The 25,376-nt window shown below is 40.6% G+C and overlaps 1 protein-coding gene across 1 annotated transcript; it reads right to left on the bottom strand.

Moving 5' to 3' along the window:
* Positions 1 to 1,405: 1,405 nt before the first annotated feature.
* On the bottom strand, positions 1,406 to 24,704 carry LOC306868060 (CD44 antigen-like). Its single transcript, XM_079414051.1, has 5 exons — positions 24,506 to 24,704; positions 18,283 to 18,451; positions 18,038 to 18,177; positions 17,880 to 17,957; positions 1,406 to 2,799 (listed from the first exon to the last, which is right to left on the bottom strand). Exons 1-5 carry the CDS (start codon positions 24,570 to 24,572, stop codon positions 2,615 to 2,617), a joined length of 639 nt encoding a protein of 212 aa, XP_079270177.1. The 5' UTR covers positions 24,573 to 24,704; the 3' UTR covers positions 1,406 to 2,614.
* Positions 24,705 to 25,376: the final 672 nt, after the last annotated feature.

Below are 25,376 nucleotides of genomic sequence, written 5' to 3'. Positions count from 1 at the left end.
GTACATGAAATTGAGCAAAATATATATATATATATTTTTTTTGTACATTAAATTGTTGTGCAGAAGAGAGATTTTGTGGGAAGCAGTGCATAGTGCAAGATTTTGTAGTGCAATGCTCAAGTAAACATATATTATCCTAATGAGTTTTTGTAGCAGGGAGTGTTTATAGAAAGTGTCTAGTGTGCATATAGTAGGATGAGTGCGTTACTACAGGTTGTTTGTATAGCCCACTCACCTGTGTGTAGCACACTCAGATATGACATGCTCAGTGTTTCTTTCTCTGAGGAATCGTGTAATACAACACACACACTAAAACTGCCAACCACTATTGGCTGTGCAAACCTAAGAAACATAACCACTAGTTCTCTAAACCCTATTTTGGATTTTTTACATCAACAGAAAATTATTTTCAGGCCTCTGGAAACTGAAGATTGGCAGCCAGAAGCTGTTCAAGGACCGTGCACAAGCGCAATTGGACTCTGTTCTGATTGCTGGAGCTTTCATCCCCTAACCCTAACCCATTACTTTTATTTAACGGCACAATTGTTTTTTACAATGATATGTTATCTAAATGGATGGAAAATTGTTATGCAATTAAATTACATAAAATGTAAGTTTAGACCGAATAATTTTTTGTATGTTTATAAAAAATGCTTCCAGCTTTGCTACTGTTTGGATACTCTTTGCTTACTGCTCCACGCTTTGCTCCTTGTTTATGTACTTTTCTCAGATTTTTCTAAGATTTTAACTTCAGCAGATTAGCACAATGCTCAAACAAGACATTTTTGGCACAAACACTAAAACTAAAGATTTTTCGGGACTGGAATAATACTACGAAAAAGAAGACTCTTTGCCTCCCACTGCCAGCAGATTACATTCCAGAGACGGGAAACATAGATTCAGTCTACATTCAAACAGATGAGAAAGAAAATGCCTCTTGTGGAATCTACTTGCTGCATGAACAGACTTCAGTTACTTGCTAGACTTCTAAAACAGGCGGAACACACAGCAGACCGTCATCATGGACCCCCTCAGCAGGGCGGACTGGCCATCTGGACTTTCTGGAGAAGTCATGGCTGGTTCATCATCAAAGAAAAAGTGTCCGATAAAGTAACGTTGACGGCCAACAAAAAGGGGCAATAATGCAATATATTGCTAATAAAACTGACACAGTTAGACATAGCTTACCTATGATATTTCTCCACATTTTCTGATGGGAATATTCCATTCATTCATATTGAGACAGCAGAGATTCTACAACGGGTTATGTTTGAGAGCTATTGCGTTAGAAAATAGAGTAAATGAAGTAGCCTATAAGGTGATTGCTCTGATGAACATGACACACACACACACACACACACAGACATATGGATACTCAAATTGAAGAATTCTGTTGTTCAGGTTTCTAGATTCTAGGTATATGTTTATTATTATGTCACATACATTTTTGCATTCTACTCTTTTTATGTAGATTTCAAGTATTTTAGTTCATAGAGTAATAAGAAATTATGATCCGCACTCACGAGAACAATATTCTTTTGTCGTTTTATTTAACATTATTCACTGATGGGGAAAAGACACAATCGTTTTGGCTCAAAGCCTTCCTCAGTGTGCAAAGCAATTCAATCCCTCCACCCAATTTTCAAATCACCAATTATGCTGACGTCACTCATTAACCAATGCTGAATCACCAGAATCATTAAAACATTTCCTTTTAAATACTGGACAATTTTCATGTATACATCATACTACACATCTGTGACTAAAGCAAGAATTATCCATTATTACTCATTTATCACTATTATACAAGCCTACAGTTTAAATAAACAATCATCAATATGTACTCCACCAATTAACTTTAAATTGTATAACAGTGGAAAATTCAATAATTAAAAACATCAGAAATATATCGTCATAAACAATCATTGTTTTCACACTGTAAATACTCAAGATTTATTATATAAAATATTAAAGATGAATTCGACCAATTGTAGTTCTTTAAAGGAAAACAGAAAGTTCTAGTTCTTCATTCATGCCATTTGGCGTCAGTAATTTAAATTTATGAATCCAAAATGCTTCCCGTTTTAATAGTTATTTATTTATATCCCATGATGACTTTAAAGTGTTAGTTCATCCCAAAATTTTAATTCTGTAATTAATTATTCACCCTCATGTCGTTCCAAATGTTGATGAGGGTGACCTTCGTTCATCTTCAGAACGCAAGTTAAGATGTTTTTGATGAAATCGGAGAGCGATCTCATTCTCCATAGACAGCAATGCATCTGAAATGTTCCAGGTCCAGAAACGTAGTAAATACATCGGTAAAACAGTGAAAACAATTTTTGTTTTCTTTGCACAAAAAAAAATTATATTCTCGTAACGTCGCAAAACTGAAGTTGTGCCACTGATGTCACATGGACTGTTTTACCGATATATTTACTATGTTTCTGGTCCTGGGAATATTTCAATTGTGCTGCTGCCTATGGAGGGTCTGAGAGCTCTCCGATTTCATCAAAAATATCTTAATTTGTGTCTGAAGATGTACGAAGGTCTAATAGTTTTGGAACGACATGAGGGTGAGTAATTAATGACATAATTTTCATTTTGAGGTGAGCTAACCCTTTAAACAGAATATGTCACCTGTTGTTTCACTGGTAGACGCTGTCTCACTCAGCCCTGAGGAAGTTGTGAACTCCATATCATGTGTATTACGGTTTGTCTGATCGTCTGTCTGATCGGTGTGGTTCTGTTCCACGGGGATCTGTGTGGGTCGGGATGGAAAGTTTGACAGGGTTTTTCCTGAAAATTTAGAACAAGTAAAACTGATGCATGTTCACATTAACTCAAAGATAACACTGGTCTACAGAACTCGTCTGCTTCAGAGATAAAATTTGATATTTATTATGTATTTTGATGTACTGAATTCAAGTATGACAGTTGATTGGCTGCTGTTTCCAAGATATTTCAGTTTTTATACTTTACATCTACTGTACCTGTCACCTCTCCTGTTTATGTAAAGTCTGGAATACACTACACGATTTGTGTCATGATTTTCTGCTGATTTACAGTCTTGAGAAGTTGATGCTAGATGCCGAAAATCAGAGACAGTCTGCGGATTTTAGTTGACAGATTTAAATGAAAATCCTGTAGTGTAAGAAGAACACAGACTCTGATTCAGTAACACTTTATTGTGATAGTCCACTTTAGACATTCTACTAACAGTAAGTAAGTTTGCAACTCCATGTCAACTAGCAGTCATTACATTTACATTTATTCATTTAGCTGACGCTTTTATCCAAAGCGACTTACAATTGCTATATATGTCAGAGGTCGCACGCCTCTGGAGCAACTAGGGGTTAAGTGTCTTGCTCAGGGACACATTGGTGTCTCACAGTGGATTCGAACCCGGGTCTCTCACACCAAAGGCATGTGTCTTATCCACTGCGCCATCACCACCCATAGAGTATTAGTAGACTGTCTGATTAATATCTGCTAACACTTTATTTTAATGGGTCCACAACATACAACATACTGACTATCAGAAACTTTGCAAGTCCATGTCAACTTATTCTACTAACCCTGAACCTACCCTACTGAGAGTTAGTAGTAGTGTTGCTTTCGTCAACGAAATTTATGACTAAATATCATCGTCAACGAACCTTTATCACGTGATGAAAACGAGATGACGCAGCGTAAATGCTGGTCATGTGACGATGACTATAATTAAATGTATAATGCTATATTGTTGACGAATAAAAACGAAACTAAATGTGTTTTATAAAATAAAAACTATGCTAAAATGTCTCTTCATTTTTGTTGACCAAAATGAGACGAAACGAAATGTTATAACGTTATTTTGTCTCATTTAGTCACGTTATTATTATTATTTTGCAGTATTTCTGTTTCCTGTGTCACTTCTGGAGCTGCATTAGGTTGCACTGCGCAGACGCAGGCGACGTCACTTCCTCAAGCCCCACTCACATTATTTAGAAGATGACAACAAACATGTTAACATGTTTGGTTGGTAAAATGAATGTTGTAAATTCAAATCAGAGCGTCTTCCTTGTCTGGCATGGATGTATTCTTAAGTCTAACAATAATATTGTAAGTGCAGAAAATGTTTGTCTTTTGTATTGTGATTTTGTATTTCTGGGTGTTTGGTCACATGGGTGCAGGTGGGTATTTACCTGATGGTGTTTCCTGTTTGAAGGTGATGTATAGAGAGGGGGTGAGTAGCGGGATCGCGCACTTTCTGTTGATCGTTCTAGACGTTCTAAGTTTTCATCATACAGTTGTTTGTTACGTTGTGTTAATAAATCAACAAAAGAATGCAACGGATAGGAACGCGTCATGGATTTATTTCCTTTTGCTTAGCCTGTCAGCGGCTATAGGTTGTCGCTCTATTTAGTCAACAGAAATACTTTGCTATTGGATTATGGAAGCAATGTGGAAACGGCTTTACTGGCTCATCGTATTGAGTTTTGAAGTGGAGTAGCGGACACGGCATCACAAAACGGCAGAATGAGGTATGTCTGCAGTTTAAATGGATTCTAGCTGCATTGCTGTTGTTGAGGAAGACGCGGTGATATCCGCTATATTGGATTGGCGTTGGATTAAATGCAGTTTGTTGCTCGTGCGTATTTATGGGCTCTTGTGTGCTGCCTCACTGTTCATTCATTCATTCATTGTGGCGCTGTGCGCGCTGAATACGCCGCTGTTTGGAATTGAGTTCACGCGGCTTTTGTTTTGAAGATGAACTCTGATGAGATGGAGCACGCTGCTGATGGCGGCAAACGAGAGCATAAGCCCACGGCAAAGGCCATGGCAGCTAAAATTGAAGCCTTACAAAGGGATCGCAAGAGTAAAGTGAATAAAGTGAAGAATTGAATTGAATTGAATTGAATTGAATTGAATTTATTTATTTGATCAGGGACAATGCACAAAAAACATTAGTCTAAAAAAGAAGAGATGTCATGTGCCAGGTTATAGCAAAAAATGCTAATTTCCACCCGCAGTCCCTGGACAGGTTGATATTATACTTACACAAATTCATAAAATATATACAAAATAATACATGGAAGCATTACTTCACTCACATCATAAAAATACTCATAAAAGAATGTGGTTGTGTCCATTAAAGAGTTGATGAAATGTGATGACAATGCGTCTCAACTGTGTGTTCAATGTTGGAAACAATACAACTGCTGATGGATGATGCATCTGTGTTGCACAGAAGTGTATTACCTTTGCTTCCTTCTGAGGAACAAATGAAACAAAATTAATGGTTTGATTCAGTTTCTAAACATTATACTGGCTTTGTGAAAGATGTTGAACAGTGGATATCTGGAACTGGGAAATGGTGTAAGACAAGTGTTTCAAATGCTCAAATAATAGACACACATTCTGCTCAAAGTAATGAAAATCATTGCGTTGCACCTTCTGCTTCTCTTGAGCCCAGGACTGTGGAATCAGATGCAACATCTCAATATATCTGTGGATCTGATGTTGCATCCTCTTTTGAAGTTGTGTCCACAACACACAATACTCTGCTTCTTGATGCATGTCTACAGACCACAATGGATTCTGGGGATGAAGTTCAACCAATGGACAGTGTTTCAAATATAAGCAGCAAAACGTCTACTAAAGTGTCATCTTCATCTCATGGATCTCGATCCAGTCGATCTTCCATTTCTTCCACTCGTCTGAAGGCTGAGGCAGATTTGGCTGCTTTAAGGGCCTCTCAACAAATGCTGCAAAAGAAACATGTTGCAAGAGGAACAGTTGAGGAGAATGAAGGAAAGACTGGAGTTGGAAATGAAATTGGCAGAGTCGATGGCGAGGGTAAAAGCGTATCAGGATGTGGATTCAGAATCGCATGTATCTGCTAACAGAATTGTTTTTAAACCTCTTCATTCTGATGAGGAACCATGTGTACCGTCAACTAGTGTGCAAGCAGCAACACAGTCTTTGTCTACATCTTGTATACCACATGGTGATGATACACAAAGGATTTCAATTCGTTCTCAATCTCAGTCGTCAGTACAACAGCAACAACAGCAGCAGCAACAACGGTCAACAAGACCCAAAACAAGAGCTTTACAGTCTGCAGTACCTAACGTACCATCATTGGTTAATCAGAATGTTGGATATGCTCATGGATTAAGTGTTCAAAATGATGTGAGCAACCAAAACATACTTAAGCTCATTGATAAGCAAAATGAAATAGCTACTTTATTGGTTAAACAGCATAGCTTGTCTTCACTTCCACCCAGAGAAATTCCCTATTTTGATGGAGACCCATTGCGCTTTCATAAGTTCATGCGCTCATTTGACAAAGTTGTTGAAAAGAGAGCAGACAGCCCAGGGGATTGTTTGCACTTCTTGGAGCAATATACACGAGGACAACCAAAAGAACTTGTTAAAAGTTGCCAGCACATGACCCCTGTACAAGGTTACCTAAGGGCTAAGACTTTACTTAAAGAAAACTTTGGCAATGAGGTGAAAATAGCTTCGTCTTATATGGAAAAGGAACTTTCTTGGAAGGCTATAAAATCTGAAGATGCTAGGGCTCTACAAGATTATGGCCTCTTCCTAAGGAGTTGTTGTAATGCTATGCATGACGTTCATTATATGAACGAGCTGAATCTCACAACTAACATGCAGGTTATCCTTTCAAAGCTTCCCTATAAGTTCAAGTTCAAGTTCAAGTTGAGCTTTATTGTCATTCCGCTACATGTGGGGACATACAGTGGAACGAAATGTCGTGTCTCGCAGGACCACGGTGCTACATAAATACAGACATACAACAATGAAGTAAAAAACACTATAAACCTATACACAACAGATTTAACTATAAGTATACTATATATATTTACCCTATACAAACTAAAAGAATAAAGGATAAAAAATACAACTATACGAATGCTTCACATAAATATTACCCTATACAAACTAAAAAATAGAAGATAAAAAATACAAACTATACGAATGCTTCACAGGTACTGTACATGTGCAAAGAGAGACATTTGAGTCAGCAGCTGGTTGGGGAACAGTGCAGGATGATTTGTAGTGCATGAGCATGTAAACATACATATATTGCTGAGTCTTTTGTGAGATTGTGCACACGCAGCAGTGTGTGTAAGTGTCCATAGTGCACATAGTGTAAAGTGTAAGTGTCCATAGTGTAAAGTGTCCATAGTGCACATAGAGGAGAGTGTGTTACTTACAGGTGGTTTGTACAGGTCCACTCACCTGTGTGTAGCACACTTTGAATTGCACAAAAAAATAAAAATAAAATAAATAGAAAAAATTAAATTTCCATACAGTTTTTCTTTGGTGTGGGGGGTGGTCCATGTTTCAGGAGGTAGGGGTTTGCATGGGGTTTCAGAGGGGGGCGGGGTGGTTTGAGTTCAGGGCTCTCACAGCCTGGGGGAAAAAGCTGTTGAGCAGTCTGGCGGAGCGGGCTCTGATGCTCCGGTACCGTCTTCCTGATGGTAGGAGCTGGAAGAGACTGTGGGAGGGATGGGTGGAGTCCTTCACAATGCTGTTGGTTTTGCTGGAGTATCGTGTAAGGAAGATGTCCAGGATGGAGGGGAGAGGGGCACCGATGATCTTTGCAGCTGTGTTCACTGTCCGCTGGAGGGTCTTGCGGTCAGCAGCACTGCAGTTCCCGTACCAGACAGTGATGCAGCTGGTCAGCACACTCTCAATGGTGCCCCTTTAGAATGTGGTGAGGATGGGTGGAGGGAGACTTGCTCTTTTCAGCCGGCGGAGAAAGTGTAGGTGCTGTTGTGCCTATTTGGAGAGTGACATGGTGTTGGTGGTCCAGGTGAGATCCTCTGTGATGTGCACCCCCAGGAATTTAGTGCTGCTGACTCTCTCCACAGTCGAGCTGTCGATGGTCAGTGGGGGGTGGTCAACGGAGTTTCTTCTGAAGTCCATCACAACCTCCTTTGTCTCCTCCACATTGAGGGACAGATTGTTTGTGCCACACCATTCAGCCAGCTGTGCCACTTCCTCTCTGTAGTGCGTTTCATCATTGTTGCTGATGAGACCTACCACTGTTGTGTCATCAGCAAACTTGATGATGTGATTGGAGCTGAACTTGGCAGTGCAGTCGTGGGTCAGCAGTGTGAAGAGCAGCGGGCTAATCACACAGCCTTGTGGGGCACCTGTGCTCAGTGTGGTAGTGCTCGAGGTGTTGTTGCCGACACGGACTGACTGAGGTCTTCCAGTTAGAAAGTCCAGGATCCAGTTACAAAGGGAATTGTTAAGGCCCAGCAGGTTTAGCTTATTTATGAGCTGTTGTGGGATTATTGTGTTGAATGCTGTGCTGAAGTCAATGAACAGCATTCTAACATAGGAGTCTTTATTTTCTAGGTGGGTAAGAGCCAGGTGGAGGGTGGAGGAAATTGCATCCTCCGTAGAGCGGTTTGGACGGTATGCAAACTGGAGCGGGTCGAGTGTGTTGGGGAGGCTGGTTTTGATGTTATGCATGACTAGCCTCTCAAAGCACTTCATCATGATTGGAGTCAGTGCTATGGGACGGTAGTCATTGAGACAGGACACAGGTGATTTCTTTGGTACCGGTATGATTGTTGTGGATTTGAGACATGTGGGGACGACTGCCTGGCTCAGCGAGGTGTTGAAGATATCTGTTAGGACATCTGTCAGCTGTGCAGCACAGTCTCTCAGAACACGGCCAGGTATGTTGTCAGGACCGGCAGCCTTGCGTGGGTTAATCCTAGATAGGGTCTTCCTTACGTCGGCTGGAGACAGACAGAGCGCCCGGTCGTTGGGAGGTGTGGGCAGTTTTTGTGCAGGTGTGTCATTCTGCATTTCAAACCGTGAATAAAAGTGGTTGAGTGCATCGGGGAGGGATGTGTCCTCATCACAGGCCTGTGGCGGGGGCTTGTAGTCAGTGATGGTCTGAATGGCTTGCCACAGGCTCCGTGTGTCTCTGCTGTCTGTGAAGTGGTTGTTGATTTTTTGGGCATATGACCGTTTTGCTTTTTTGATGCCACAGAACAGATTGGCTCTTGCTGTTCACGAACCTCTGCTGTCATCCATGGCTTCTGGTTTGCACGTGTGGTGATGGTCTTGGTGACTGTCACATCATCAGTGCACTTTTTGATGTAAGCAGTCACAGTTTCAGTGTACTCATTCAGGTCTGTGTGGTTGTTGTAGATGGCTGCCTCTTTAAACATGTTCCAGTCTGTGTCCTGGAAGCAGTCCTGCAGTGCTGAGGTGGCATTGTCTAGCCATACTGTGATCTGCTTTTCAACCGGTTTGGTGAGTTTGAGAAGTGGTCTATATGCTGGGATTAGCATAACAGTGATGTCGTCAGAGTACCCGAGGTGGGGGCGGGGTTCAGCCTTGTAAGCATTCTTAACTGTTGTGTAAACAAAGTCCAGTGTGTTGTTTCCCCTTGTTGCAAAGTTCACATGTTGGTAGAACTTTGGCAAAACTGTCTTTAAGTTTGCGTGGTTGAAGTCACCGGCTATGATGAAAAAGCCGTCGGGGTTTTGTGTTTGTTGTTCACTGATGGCGCTATACAGTTCACGAAGCGCGTCCTTAGCGTTTGCACACGGGGGGATGTAAAGTGCTACAATAACAATGGCCGTGAACTCCCGCGGCAGATAGAACGGTCGACACTTCACAACCATAAACTCCACCAGCGATGAACAGTGTTTTGATAATACCGCAGCATTGTTACACCAGTCTTTGTTGATATACACACACAAGCAATCTCTGTCCGCTGTGAAGTTGGTTAGCCCGTGCAATTGAATGGCGGAGTCCGGGATGTTGTCGTTTAGCCATGTTTCGGTGAAAACAAACACGCAACAGTCCCTTGCCTCATGCTGTGTAGATCGACTGAGTTGAATTAAGTCCAGTTTGTTTTCCAGAGAGCGAACGTTTGAGAGCCTGAGTGTTGGAAGAGCCGGTCTTGAGGGGTTAGCTCTTAGCCTAGCTCGTATACCTCCGCGCTTACCGCGCTTCCGTCCTCTCTAACACCGCTTGCGACGCAGCCTTGTGCGGGTAGCGTCAGTAGGCGAGGCCGCGGTCTCGAGGTCCGGCTCCAGCAGTAAACAAAGGCCTCGTAGCTTCTCAGTAGCCGTGGCGGACAGGAATAGGAACCTATGGATTTATTTCCTTCTGCTTAGCCTCTCAGCGGCTATAGGTTGTCGCTATAAATATAATTAGTGAAGTGACATACTGCCAAGTATGGTGACCCATACTCGGAATTCGTGATCTGCATTTAACCCATCCTACATGCGCACACACACAGCAGTGAACACACACACACCGTGAACACACACAGTGGGCAGCCATTTATGCTGCGGCGCCCGGGGAGCAGTTGGGGGTTCGGTGCCTTGCTCAAGGGCACCTCAGTCATGGTATTGAGGGTGGAGAGTAAGATGGCCCGTGGTAAGATGGCGCCGCGTATGGCTGCTGTGGTGTGGAACGCTCCCGTACTTTTGTTGTTTTTGTTTGTTTGTTCTGTTTTTAGTCATTCTCTTACTGTCAGTTTTACCAGAGACGAACTACTGGACATAAGGCAACACACACCGGACAATTTTTTTCCGGTTTTTGATTATTCAGATGCTTTGTTGGATGTTTTGGTCGGAGGGGCAGCGGTCCTAGTCAAACGCGCGCTCAGACGGAAAAGAGGGAAGCGCGCCGGCGCGCTGGTTAAACTCCGCGAACGCGGCTTCCGAACTGCGCTCCCAAGCATTCATCTAGCGAATCTCCGATCCCTTCCTAACAAAATGGATGAACTACTTCTCCTCACCCACACAAAGGACTTTTCAAACTCTGTTGCATTGTGCTTCACTGAAACCTGGCTGAGTGAAAACATCCCGGATAACATGCTTCATTTGCCGGGATATCAGCTGTTCAGATCAGACCGCATCACGGAGCTAACGGGGAAAACGAGAGGTGGTGGACTATGTTTCTACATAAATGAAGGTTGGTGTTCAGATGTAACAACTCTGAAGAAGATGTGTTCTCCTAATTTGGAGGCCTTCTTCATAAACTGTAAGCCGTTCTATTCACCCCGAGAGTTTTCCTCCTTCATTCTCGTGAATGTGTACGTGCCTCCAGACGCGTGCGTGAGCGCCGCGATGCAACAGCTGGCTGAACAAATATCTGAAACAGAGCAAAGGTACCCGGACTCTTTTTTAATCATTCTTGGAGATTTTAATAAAGCAAATCTCTCCCGCGAACTGCCAAAATACAGACAGCACGTTACATGTCCCACCAGAGACAGTAATATATTGGATCATTGTTACACAATAATTAAAGATGCATATCACTCTGTCCCACGGGCAGCTCTGGGGCTCTCTGATCACTGTTTGGTTCATCTCATACCGACCTATAGGCAAAAACTAAAATCTTCTAAGCCTGTATTAAGAACTGTTAAGAGATGGACTAATGAAGCAGAGCAAGATTTAAAAGCTTGTTTTGACCTCACTGATTGGAGTGTTTTTGAAGCTGCTGCCACCGATCTGGATGAACTCACAGAGACTGTAACATCATATATCAGTTTCTGTGAGGATATATGCATCCCCACCAGGACATTCTTATCATTCAATAATGATAAACCGTGGTTTACTGGGAAACTCAAACAGCTTCGTCAGGCCAAAGAGGACGCTTACAGAAGTGGGGATAAAATCTTGTATAACCAGCCCAGGAACAGACTAACAAAGGAGATCAGAGTGGCTAAAAAGAACTACTCTGAGAAGTTGAAAAAAGAACTTTCAGCCAACGATCCGGCGTCGGTATGGACTGGTCTGAGGAACATCACCATGTACAAGACACCACCCCCACAGTCTGTGGAGAATCAACAACTGGCTGACGATCTCAATGTGTTTTACTGCAGATTTGAAAAGGCCAGACTGACACCCAGCACCCGCTCTGATCTGCACTTCACACATTCACCTTCCCCCCCTGCAACCCCCCTTACTCCCTCCCCCACCATTCTACCTGCGTTTAAAGTCTGTGTAGAGGATGTGAACCGGGTCTTCAGAAAACAGAAATCTAAGAAAGCTTCAGGACCAGACGGTATTTCACCTGCCTGTCTAAAAGTCTGTGCTGACCAATTGGCCCCCATCTTTACACAAATCTTCAACAGATCTCTGGAGCTGTGTGAAGTTCCCTGCTGCTTCAAACGCTCCACCATCATTCCCGTCCCCAAAAAGCCCAAAATCACTGGACTTAATGACTACAGACCTGTCGCACTCACGTCTGTGGTCATGAAGTCACTTGAGAGACTGGTCCTGGCCTACCTGAAGGACATCACTAGACCCTTGCTGGATCCTCTTCAGTTTGCCTATAGAGCAAACAGGTCTGTGGATGACGCTGTCAATATGGGACTGCATTACATCCTGCAACACCTCGACAAACCTGGGAATTATGCAAGGATCTTATTTGTGGACTTCAGCTCGGCCTTCAATACCATCATACCTGACCTTCTCTCAGACAAACTGAGACAGCTCTCTGTGCCCTCCTCCATCTGTCAGTGGATCACCAGCTTCCTGACAGACAGGCAGCAGCTAGTGAGGCTGGGCAAACTCACATCCAGGACTCTCACCATCAGCACTGGCGCCCCTCAGGGTTGCGTTCTCTCCCCACTGCTCTTCTCCCTCTACACGAATGACTGCACATCAAAGGACCCCTCTGTCAAGCTCCTGAAGTTTGCGGACGACACTACAGTCATAGGCCTCATCAAGGACGGTGACGAGTCTGCTTACAGACAGGAGGTTAAGGAGCTGGCTGTCTGGTGCAGTCTTAACAACCTGGAGCTGAACACGCTCAAAACTGTGGAGATGATAGTGGACTTCAGGAGAAACCCCCCTGCTCTCCCCCCACTCACCATCATGAACAGCACTGTGACTTCAGTAGAGTCATTCAGATTCCTGGGAACCACCATCTCCCAGGACCTGAAGTGGGACAATCACATTGACTCTATTGCGAAAAAGGCCCAGCAGAGGCTGTATTTCCTCCGCCAGCTAAGGAAGTTCAACCTGCCTCAGGAGCTGCTGAAACAGTTCTACTCTGCAATCATCGAGTCTGTCCTATGTTCTTCTATAACTGTTTGGTTTGGTTCAGCTACCAAAACAGACATCAGAAGACTACAACGGACAGTTAGGACTGCTGAGAGAATTATCGGTGCCCCTCTGCCCAGCCTCCAAGAACTTTACACCTCCAGAGTGAGGAAAAGGGCTAAGAAAGTCACTCTGGACCCCTCACACCCAGCTCACTCTCTCTTTGTACTGTTGCCCTCTGGCCGGCGCTACAGATCACTGAGCACCAGAACAGCCAGACACAAGAACAGTTTTTTCCCCCAGGCCGTATCCCACCTGAACAACACATAACACACCCCGGTACTGTACATCTGTAAATAACTCATCAAACCTTCATCTGTACATAGGACACATGCACATTCACAGTTCTGTCTATGGTCATGTCTCTTTTCTGTATATTTTTATTTTTATTACTATTGTTATTCTTAATTATTGTATATTCTCTTCATTAGTGTTCTTTATCACCTTAATTATATGTTGTCTGCACTATGTTTGTACTTTCTGTACTGGAAGCTCATAACACCAAGACAAATTCCTTGTGTGTGCAAACACACTTGGCAATAAAGCTCTTTCTGATTCTGATTCTGATTCTGAGAGAGTGCTGGACATTCACTCCCCCCACCTACAATCCCTGCCAGCCCGAGACTCGAGCCCGCAACCATTGGATTACGAGTCCGACTCTCTAACCATTTGGCTACGACTTCCCATAATATAAGATAGCCTTGTTTGAAATGGGTTTGGCTAAAAGAAAATGTTGGTTTCGTCTATACTACTAGCGCAGTGGTGGGCCGTCAGGGGAAGCAGGGCCTTCTCTGCTGGCCCTATAAAAAACAAAATTGTGTGAAAAATGTTTTTATTGATTATTTAGGTGTCATTTTCATTTGTGTAATGTCCACTAAATTGCCTATGATTAGTTTAGTTGAGGTTGAACTGGAATTTCCTACATAAAAAAAGTCAGAGGCCAGCATTACAGATAGTGCTACTCTTTTGTTGAAAGACTTCACATCTGATTTGTTACAAGCATTAGTAACAGAATCATCAGCCAATCAAATTTTGACTTTCAATGACAGCCCGCCCTCTGGGTCCAACTACGTGCCCAGTGCTATCCCCAGCATTAGACCGCTCCTTTAATCAGGGATTTCTAAGGTACGAACATGAAAGTAAACGAAAAGAAAATGACAGCTGCAGTCATCGTCGCCTACACCAGATCTTGTTGCTGATCTACTAAAATCGCCTTTTTCAAGGTGCTCTTTTGCAAAAGAGAATAACTGAGAAAGGAAGACCTACACCCAAAGTCAATTCGCTAACAAAGGCCAGCAAAGGTTTTATGCGCCATTTCAACGATTGCAACTATGAGTGGCTAACAGCTAGCACCGAGCACAAGTTATGTTGTTGGCTGTGTTTACTTTTAAATCCGAGTAAAGGGGTCAGATGACAGACTAGAGATTTGCAAGCCCGTCGGGGCCCGACACGCTGAGTCCATTCGGGCCGGGCTCGGGCCATTTATTTTTTTTTAGAGATTGGGCTCGGGCCAGACTCGGGCTCATTTAGCTTCTCTCCTTTAATTGTGCCCATATTACTCGCAGAGCACACATGGCGACTGTATGAAATACTGATTATATTATAAATATTAAACATCACCTACGCAATACGCAACGCATATTCGCACGCATTAGCATACAGGTGACAGTTGACCATGCAGAGCATCAGGAAGAATTTGGAGCGTGGTTACTAATAAAAGTTCCCAATGCTTTGGGAAAAGCTGCATTTTGGATCATCCATGCATTTGATGATGATCCTGACTTGCTGTCTCCTCATGGATGCGCCTTTAGAGTTTTTCAGAAGCGCTCCTGCTCAAAACTGAAACTGCTTTTTTCCCGTTTATTTAATGTCTTTATTGCATGCTTTGTTGATATTTTGAGTGCACACAAGCCTGTGATTACTTATTACTCTTATTACGAAAGCCTATTACTCTTACCTTTATGAGCAAAAATGACAGCGTATTTGAAATGTTTCCAATGCAAGTGATCGCTCTAGCGCGTCCATGTCCTGTAAAGCACGCTTCAGCTTGACCTCTCCGCAGAAATGACTGGATATGCATCAGTGCACATTAACCTAGGTTAAGCCTTTAAACTAACATTGTGGAGCTGTTTTATAACTATAGATTTAATTTTAGACAAAGTCGTGATAATTTGAGAAGACTAAATATATCAAACATAGGCTATGATCAACTCACTGTCTACCGCTGGCCGCTGGTCTTTACTTTAAAAAACAAAAAGCTTACATTTAACAAATAAAAAAATGCTCCAACCGTTTTTCTAAATTAACTTAATAAAATAACAAAACGAAATACAATCACTTTGCCATTTCATACAAAACTGAAGTATTTTAATAGCTGAAACAGTAAAAAAAACAGTAAAAAAAAGACGGGCTCGGGTCGGTAATTCTGATAAACTCTCGGACACGGGCCGGGCTAGGGCCTGAGCGTCTCGGGCCAGGGCCGGGCTAGGGCCTATATTTTAGGCCCGTGCAGGGCTCTATGACAGACCCATGGACTTTATTTACAAGTAGGAGGTGAGTGCTTTATTAGTTATGAGTATTGTATCATGCACATTGTTATGGAGGTGTAGGTGGTGTGTTGATAATACTGTGGTGTGGTGGGTGGATGTCCAGAGTTTGTACAGTTTTGCTGCTTTGGGCGTGTCGTCATTTTAGAGTGACATGAATGTGCATAGTGACCCGTGTATTGGCAGATTACTTTTACTGACCATATAGGGAGATTTATTCTGCATTTAACCCACCCCAATCTAGCCTACTATTAAAATAGTTGATCAGCCGTCATTGTTTGTTGAGAGCCTGTGTGCAGCATAATATGTGCATTATATGCATATAACTGCGTTAGCTGTAACAGAGATGTGTAAGATGTATACATGTAGTTTACAGTTGCTTACTGAAGGCCCTGACTAAAACCCCATGGTATGCCACTGTTACTAGGTACTTATACTATATTGACTGGGTTAAATAGAATTGCATTACTAAAAAGAGACTAAAATACAATTTTCATTGACTAAAACTAGACTAAATGTAATCAGTTTTCGTCGACTAAAACTAGACGAAAATAGTCATGGATAATTCTGACTAAAATGAGACTAAAATGCTCAGACTTTTAGTTGACTGAAACTTGACTAGACTAAAAAGAGTATGAGCGTGACTAAAACTAATAAAAACTAAAATGACAGCTTCACACAAAGACTAGACTAAAACTAAAACTAAAACTAAAACAGGCCGCCAAAAACAACACTAGTTAGTAGACATGTAGTTGCAAATTAATGAGAATTAGTTGACATGTAGTTACAAAGTTACTTATAGTTAGTAGAATGTCTAAAGTGGACTATCACAATAAATTGTAACCTCTGATTCCATCCAGTCAGAGGAGATCAAAAATGTTTTATATACATCAAACATATTTTGAGCCGATATATTGTTTTCATTTGTCACGCATCTCCTAGTAACAAGGCACATGTTTCTGCGTGAGTAGTGTGTGATCCTCAGCTGTTTAGTGTGTGATGGTCAGATTTTCTTCTGTGACAATTTATAAAGTGTATGAAGCCCAGTGTATTAAAATCTGCTCAGATTTTAAAAGTCATGTAGTGTATTCCAGCCTTAACGCTTTAAAAATGAGCAAAAAGGGTTATATATTAATAAAATGTATAATAATTATAATAAAATGCAAAAGCCTATTATGTATATGGTTTAGTGCTATTTAGTGTTTTCTCTGCACATATTGCATTCATCACTGTTCAGCAATAGTCTGCAAGCACTGATGGTATTTCTCCAGTTTCAATGTGAAATCATTCATTGTGCTCATCACTCACTGCTCCCGCGGGGGAATGTAGAATAAATTTGCCGTGCCAATGCAAAAGGTTCTGTAGCTTGCAAACAAGCCTGCACTGGCCCTTTACGGGCCCACTTAGGCCTGCCAGCGCTGGGCCCCTGAGAATTTACTCATTGGCAAAACATTGGCCCCTTAGCACTGGCCCTGCACAGGCAGCCCTCGCTTAACCTCCAGGAAGAGTAAACGCTGTTTTATTGAAAATAATAAAGTTTTAAGTCACCATTATGGAGGTAAGCACTTGCTTTAAAAACACACAGTTACAGGAGTCATAGAAAAACTTAAGCTAAAAAGTCAAGGGTAAAGAGCCCAACTAAAGCAAGCGCTTACCTCCATAACGGTGACTTCAAACTTTATTATTTTCAATAAAACAGCGCTTAGGCTTCCTGGAGGCTAAGTGAGGGCTGTCTGTGCAGGGCCAGTGCTAAGGGGCCAATGTTTTGCCAATGAGCAAATTCTCAGTGCCCTGTGCTGGCAGCCCATAAAGCAGGGGTGCCCAACCCTGTTCCTGGCGATCGACTGACCTGCAAAGTTTAGCTCCAACTCTAATCAAACACACCTGAAGCAACTAATTAAGGTCTTCAGGATCGCTTAAAAATTTAAGGCAGGTGTGTTTGATTAGAGTTGGAGCTAAACAGGGTTGGGCACCCCTTCCGTAAAGGGTCAGTGCAGGCTTGCAGCGTAATCAACCATTTTAAGCATCATTAAAGTTATTAGTAAAGTTAAAGAATATGTCAAGTTTGACTACATTTATTTCAGAAGCATTTTGGCTGTTGACCAGTGTAAAAATAATGTGTGCTTAAAAAACAAACAAACATTAAATATAAAAGTGTACATTAAATTTAAACATGCCTTCCGAAATTGCATACATTCAAAATGTTATTCCTTGGTAATTGTCATACCTGTAAATGCTGATTCGCCATCTGTTTTGTTGAAACTGTCAGGGTCAATCAAAGCGGCGCAGTTCCTATCTGACGGATCTGATTAAATGCAATGTTTAGTTAAAAAGATGACTGATAGTGTGTTGAGTAAAACTTTCAGCATATTGTACAAATCAAACCTTCAGCATCAAAACAGAAGGCGTCATATTTTTTTTTCTTTTCCTCAGTTTTCCTGATGATGCCGGTTTGGTTGCCAGCACAGATTTTATTTGGCCTCTGACGGAGTATCACCAACTCTGAGCTGTTTATCCATCCATACCTGCAGACAAAATGTATGCTTATGTTTAGATGGAGTTCATGGTAATAATGATCCTGTATGTTTCGGCTAATTGTCGTTTGTTTATGTTCAGATGAATGTAAGAACCTGCACGTCTGTAGTCCTTTTGCATAGGCTTTTTCCACCTGCTCCAGACTGGCTAATGAAGAAGCTAAATGCTCACACAACCTCTCAGCTGCATCAAACTTCAGACTATAGCGTTGTTTCCCCTCCACGTGAAACACTCCAGCATAGCTGCAGCTCCGTGAGCGCAGTACTACAGGAGAAACAGGGCATTAATGATAGTAATGAGTCAATATTATTCATACAGTGCCACTCTAGAAGCAAGATTTTCTAAAAACACAGCAGAAGAAGTGTGAGAGAGGAAACAGTAATAGGTTTAGTGCAGATTTGAGCTTTAATCATAAAGACTGAAAGAAGCTGATGACATAAAGATCAAGAGTAATTAATAACACCACATCTGGCAAATTTAGATGTTACGATGTAGGGGTGGATGGAGTAGGTGAGGCATCCCAGCTAGGAATGTTATTGTTTTAAGAATGCTCCGAGAACATTATATATGTTCTGGTAACGTTTTAAGCGGCAAGTTTTATTTTAGTTCCCAGAATAATCTCTTAAAAGGTAGGACAACATTCTCTAAAAACATTCTACAAATGTTTATTGATAACATTCTTAGAACATCATCCTCTGACTTTCTAATAATGATTTAAGCGGGAAGCTTCCATTGGACACTGAATATGGACTCAAATGTTGCTCAGGTATCAAATTTTGGTTGAATGTAAAAACTTTGCCATTGTTTGATGAAGCTCCAACTTCATTAAATAACCCCAAAAACAGTATGTCCAGCTTCACTTATCATAAACCAGATTGACTTTATTTCTGCCATACATTTACAAAAGGTCTTATTTAGATTAACAGAGGTTTAGATGTTGATGTCTGTTTGAAAGTAATAGTTTGGTTTAATGTCACCATTGTTGTGATCAGTGCTTGCTTTAGTTGAGAAATTTTTAATTCTTCAATGCTTTTTAATGTTTTTCTTGAGCTGTTGTTGCTATGTTTTTTATGAAAAAAAAACTGCAAATAAATGCGATTAGATGATGCTGGTTGCTTGCTGATGATTAAGATATATCACATAGCGGTCTGATTATCTGAGTTCATTTAGTCTAATCTACGGTATTAGTTGCACATTATTTATTATAACAACTCAATGATTCTACAGACTGAGATCAAGCAGAATTTTAATCAGATAATTTCAAGAATTTAAAAGAAAAACATCATACAAAACTCATCATTGGCTCCCAGAATGCATTGCAGCATGAAGCATGTCACTATTTTTGAGATTCATTCACAGATTCTTCATGTTTGTGTGACAAATAATTATTTTTTTTCTTTTAAATTCATGAAATGATCTGATTAAAAATTCTGCTTGATCTCAGTCGCATCCAATGAACAATGTGGTTTAAAAATTACAGCTAGAAATACAGATTATCTGATTAAAACTGTTGGATCTTACACTGTTGAAACCATAGACTGTAAAAAAAAAATGGACGATGCACCTTCACTCACTTCCATTGAAGAAAAGTGAACCCGATCATCGTCCCAATAGGGTGCAGCCATATTGTGCTTATTTGGGACCCAAGTCTGCACAGTAGTGAACTTGGGACCCAAGTCTGAGCCATAGTGAGCGAAGTGGAGCCAGTTCCCGCACACACTCACGCTGAGTTGATCGCACGCCTCTGACTCTTTTTTAAATTAACCTGACTGCTCCAATTTTTGTCTGCTGATTGCCATATAAGAGGCTTCAGTTGAAATAAGCTAAATACAACTCCAATCTATTCCTGAAGATCCTTTGCGCCTCAGAAGCTGTCAGTCTTAGCTGTCACTCTCCCATTTTCATTGCATCATATAACTAACTAAAACCAAGCTTATTTAAAAAATGAACACTTGAACTTACATTAGTATGATAAAATCTACATTAAATGACATAAAACATATTTAGTATGTATCGCATCCCATTAGATTCCATGGAGAGGGCAGGCTTTATGGTATGATATGATATTATACCGTGAACAGCCACCTGGGGGCAATTGAGACACTTTTGAGGACTAGTTTCACACTTGGATGAAACGCATTATCTCACTCACTAACATGAAATTAGCAGCACAGGTTAGACTCTAGATGAGATCAGTTGGTCGGATCACTAAATGATGATAACATATTTCACAAGACCAAATAGCCAACATCATCTGATCACATTTTCTTTCACTGTTTTTGCCATAACAAACAAACACGAAATGACACTGAAAAGTTTGAGTCCAACTGCCCAACTACTGATCACAACAATGGTGACTTCAAACCAAACTATTATTTTCAATAAACCATCAACATCTAAACCTCTGCTAATCTCAATAAGAACTTTTGTGAGTGTATGACAGAAAATAGTAAATCTTGTTTATAATAAGTGAAGCTGGTAATGCTGTTTTTGGTGTTATTTAATGACGCTGGAGCTTCAAATCAAACAAAGGCTGGGTTTTTACTTTCAACCAAAATTTGACTTCTGAACAATGTGAACAATCTGCACAATCTAGTGTGATGGGAAGCTTTAGAACATTAGAGGATGATGTTCTAACAATGTTATCAATAAACATTTTAGAAAGTTTTAGAGAATGGCATTCTACCTTTTATCAGAAAATTCTGGGAACTAAAATAAAACTTGCCGCTGAAAATATTCCCTGAACATGAAATATTTCTAGATGGGATGGATCTAATCCCGGGCTGACTTCATTAAACAAAACAACATAAGGACATTTCCGAAAACAATTAGAACACAGGAAGAAGCAGCTAATCCAACCATCATAGTACAAACACAGAACTTCTTAACAAATGTTAAAACATGAATGGACAAATGACAACTGAAACTGAGGGGGAACGCATAGATGTTGTATGACATAAACGCCTCATTAGTGACTGTTTCTACTGTATATACAAAACAATTAAAGTCATTGTTTAATTTTGTTTAATTTTCAAAGCTTACTATATTTATTGGCTTTCTATTATTTGCCTCTTAAGGGTAGTAGCTTGACAGGCAAATATATGGTACTATGGGGAGAGGAGGCAGAGAGAGGTGAAGATTGAACTGCAGGAGTTTTAAAGTAACAAAACAAACAAATAACCAGGAACACAGAGAGCAAGAGAACAGAAACTCAAACAAACAGAAAGACTACAAAATGGCACATGGGACAGGAAGTAATACCAAAGTCCTAAGACAAAAGGAACATTTAACATATTCAATCTAAAATCACACAAATAAGGAAATGCAAATGCATGCTTTGTTCATTGTGAAATTGTTTGTTCAGATGACTTAAGCTATATTAAGGAGAGCTATAAACTTCACCTGAATCCGCAGCTTCAAATAAATTATCCAACTGTAAATTATCTTACAGGTTTGGAACAACACGAGGATGAGTAATTAAGGACAGAATTTAAATTTTTTGCTGAACTATCCCATTAAAGTATTATTTCTGGTATAATGTGTTCATTGAAATTACTAATTGTGAAATAATTCTTTCTATTAAATTTTTAACCGCTCTTTGTGCAGTGCCTGATATGCTCTGGTGCCCCTGGTTACAGCTGTATAGGTTACAGCCCCAAAAGCCCCCTTTAAAGTATAAAAGTGTGTCTGCAAAACACGTCAGCAAAATGTGTCTGAAGGAGATGTGCAGGGAAACCCAAAGCTTGGCAATGGCATGCTGCTTCTTGTTCACTTTTTTTAGGGATCCATGGTTGCATTCATAACTTAGAGGTTCCTTTTCAAAGCGGAACTTTGACGCGGCGTCTATGACACTATGGGGAAGCAATTCCCACTCACCACACTGAGGGAGCGCTTCCTCACTAAACTGTAGATACCATAGTGGGCAAAGAATAGTCAAGACGCGTCAACCCCCCAATATGCGTCATAGACTATTTAGCAGAACCACTCCCTAAGCCAGTATGTTCCAATAGTAAAGGAAAGATACCTAAGCTTCTACACTCAATAGCAAGGGAAGTTTTGGCTTTTACAACCTTCCTTCCTTCATTTCAGGGTAGGTGTAAGTCTAATAAGCCCCCAAGAGCAGAACCCTAAAGGAAAATGCTTCACCTTGACAAAGCCCATAGCTTACCAAAAGGAGTGTATTATCAAAGCGGAGCATACATCCCTAGTACAAGAGCCAACAACAGTTAGAGAAGGTGGTAAATGAAACAGAGGGACTCTCGTGAGTGGCCCATCATAATTCCATTCACCCTGCTCTACCCTAATGTGGTACTTGAGCAGACTACCAAAGGAAGCACGAAAAGTGGTAGAAACCTCAGTAATTAGCACTACAAACTACACCCTTTATTCTTGCTACTCCTCCAAGGGGATCACTTCAAGACTCCAAAGTATCTGAGGGAGAGCAGCTCATGCTGTACCATAAGTAAAGTTGCTCTAATCATCCAAAATGGAGCGATATCCCTACTTCAGGACCCACCAGTGGTAATCAAAGTGGAGGGAACATATACTGCCCTACCTTTCTCTGTTCTCCTAGAGGGAGCAAGGTGACAAGGTGTGACAAGGTTTAGTTCTAATTCTAAAACAAAAACCTATTAAATCCCTGTGAAACCAGAGCCTAAACCTCCTAGACAGGGAGGCAAACGAGAGAAAGGCAGGCTGCCATTTGCCAGTAACTCACATCCACCATATTACAACCCCAAGGAGGCTGAAGGGAACTTACAGTACGCCCTACTTAAAATCCCCTGTACACTGGGGGGGAACAGCTCAACCCTGACTTAAATAAAGGCACATCTCTTCCATCTTTATTTGACTACTCTCTATTCTAATTCTATATTATCTATTTGTTTTCTTTTTTATTGAAAAAAAACAACAAAAACAAACACTTGACTCTCTCTTGATCTATTGCAATCTCTTCATTTTCTAACTGCTTGTTTTCTTGTTAAAAAAAGGCCTCTGAAGGCCCGTTCCCACCAAGCACAATAATGATAAGGATAACGATAAATATATAGTTCTAAAAATTGTTCTCAGTATTAAAGAATAGATGCATCCACACCACAACTATAATGATAAATACTTCTTATGTGCCTCTAGAAGCTTGCGTTCTTCAAATGAATGATGCATTATTGTGCCATCCCAAAGACGCACAAAAACACTTTCACTGACTTTTTCATTAACTGTTCCCATCTGGTGGAAACAGTTAATGAAACTCAATGTCAATGAAACTCAATGTCAACTGAAACAGTTAATGAAACTCAATGTCAATGAAACTCAATGTCAACTGAAACAGTTAATGAAACTCAATCCGAGCAGCCGAATCCTTACCCATCTTCAAGAAACGGCTAAAAACTCATCTGTTCCATCTTTACTTGACCCTCTAACTCTAGCACTCTCTATTCTAATTTTATTTTATCTATATGTCTTTTTATTTATGAAAAAAATATTAATGATCTGTACTGCGTTAGGCTAACCAAGACTTGTAATAGCACTTGCACGTTGTTGCTCTTTTGTTGCTTTTGATTGCTTCTTATGTCCTCATTTGTAAGTCGCTTTGGATAAAAGCGTCTGCTCAATGACTAAATAAATAAATATCATTAAGTACATTAATGATATCTGCTTTGTTCTGTTCTGTTAACCCTTGGGGGTTATTATTATTGCTGCTCTCCCTGCTCCTTCATGACAGGCTGCATGGATGGGCAGGGAGGTTTTGCCCAGAACAGAACCATACCGCCAAACCAAACTTTATGCTAAGTATCCATCATTTTGAAGATATCGGTCCTGACAGAAATGTATATGTATCTACCAAACAACCATCCACAGGGGAGTGTACAGCTCTACTTTAGACCGTACCATGGGGAGAATGAATCTTATTTGATCTTGAGGAACTTTAAACAGTTAAATAATCATTTTATTAGTTAATTGCTCCCATTTGTTTTAGATCAGAGGTCTTTGATACAAAAGTTCCATTTGAGCTTTTAATTAAAAAGTGTGCATATTGGAGAAATACTGATGTATTCAGACATTTACACGTTATTTTTAAATAATTTTAAATGTTTTTTAGATTTTTGGTTTTATTGCTTTGTTTCTTTTTATGATTATTTTACTTCCTTTTATGTAAAGCACTTTGAATTACCATTGTGTATGAAAGGTGCTATATAAATAAACTTGCCTTGCCTATCTGTCCTCAGACACACACACACACACACACTCAGCGTTGCTCCATTCATTCTCTGTAAAATCTATAGTCAGAATACAGAGACAGCTGTATAATGTTCCTCTTACCCATGGTATCTTCTGATCTCGAGGAGGCCAGTAATGCAGAGGCGAGACCCAACAGAATAATCCACATCCCGATGGCTGGTGAGGAATCTGTATGTGAATCCAGACAGAGTACAGTAGAGTTTAGAGTCTGCTGTAAGTTTGGAGTATTGGAAGTGAGATTTGAGCGTCAGACCTAATAAAGATCAGAGGAAAGAGAAGTGCATGTATAACCACACCCTTCTACATCTCCCCTGTGAGTAAGTTGAATATCAAAGTTTCCAAGAACTACATGTGACAGCTACTGCCAGCGCACAAAGATCCCCTGCACCCAGTGAATCACACAAAATATCCAGGCATAAATCAAGAAAATACATAAAGCCTATTTAAGTTTGATCAAGATTTGTTTCAGTGTGACACTATTTTCAACACATTTCCCCACAAATACTCATGACTGCTCTTTTATAGACACTTTTACAGAGCGACTGCATAAGGAAATATAATTTTTTTTATATGATAAACTATATATAATTTTGTATTTACTTATCAACTACACATTTATACTGTTTTTGTGGATATGTTTTGCCTATTTACTGCACAATTACTCAACTACACCATAAATTGGCTTGTGAATTTTTTTTTGTTTTTTTAATGAAAAAATCACTTAAAGGATGACCTAAATTAAAAATAAAAGGTTTCTAGATATTGGCCCATGTGTTATGGATAGAATACTGCCATCTGCAGGTTAGAGGAAAAACTTCAGGAATTACAGAAAAGAAAGTGCAATGAGCACATATATCCAGCATGAGGTCCATAGTACGGAAGCGTATTGCATTCACTTGAGGAAAAAAAATCTACTCTGTCTACGAGTTAATTATCTCAGAATTACGAGATA

The sequence above is a fragment of the Barbus barbus genome, assembly GCF_936440315.1.
Source record: "Barbus barbus genome assembly, chromosome: 50".
Classification (NCBI taxonomy): domain Eukaryota; kingdom Metazoa; phylum Chordata; class Actinopteri; order Cypriniformes; family Cyprinidae; genus Barbus; species Barbus barbus.
Note: the sequence above shows the minus strand (reverse complement) of the source record. Positions and strands in the feature narration are given on the sequence as shown.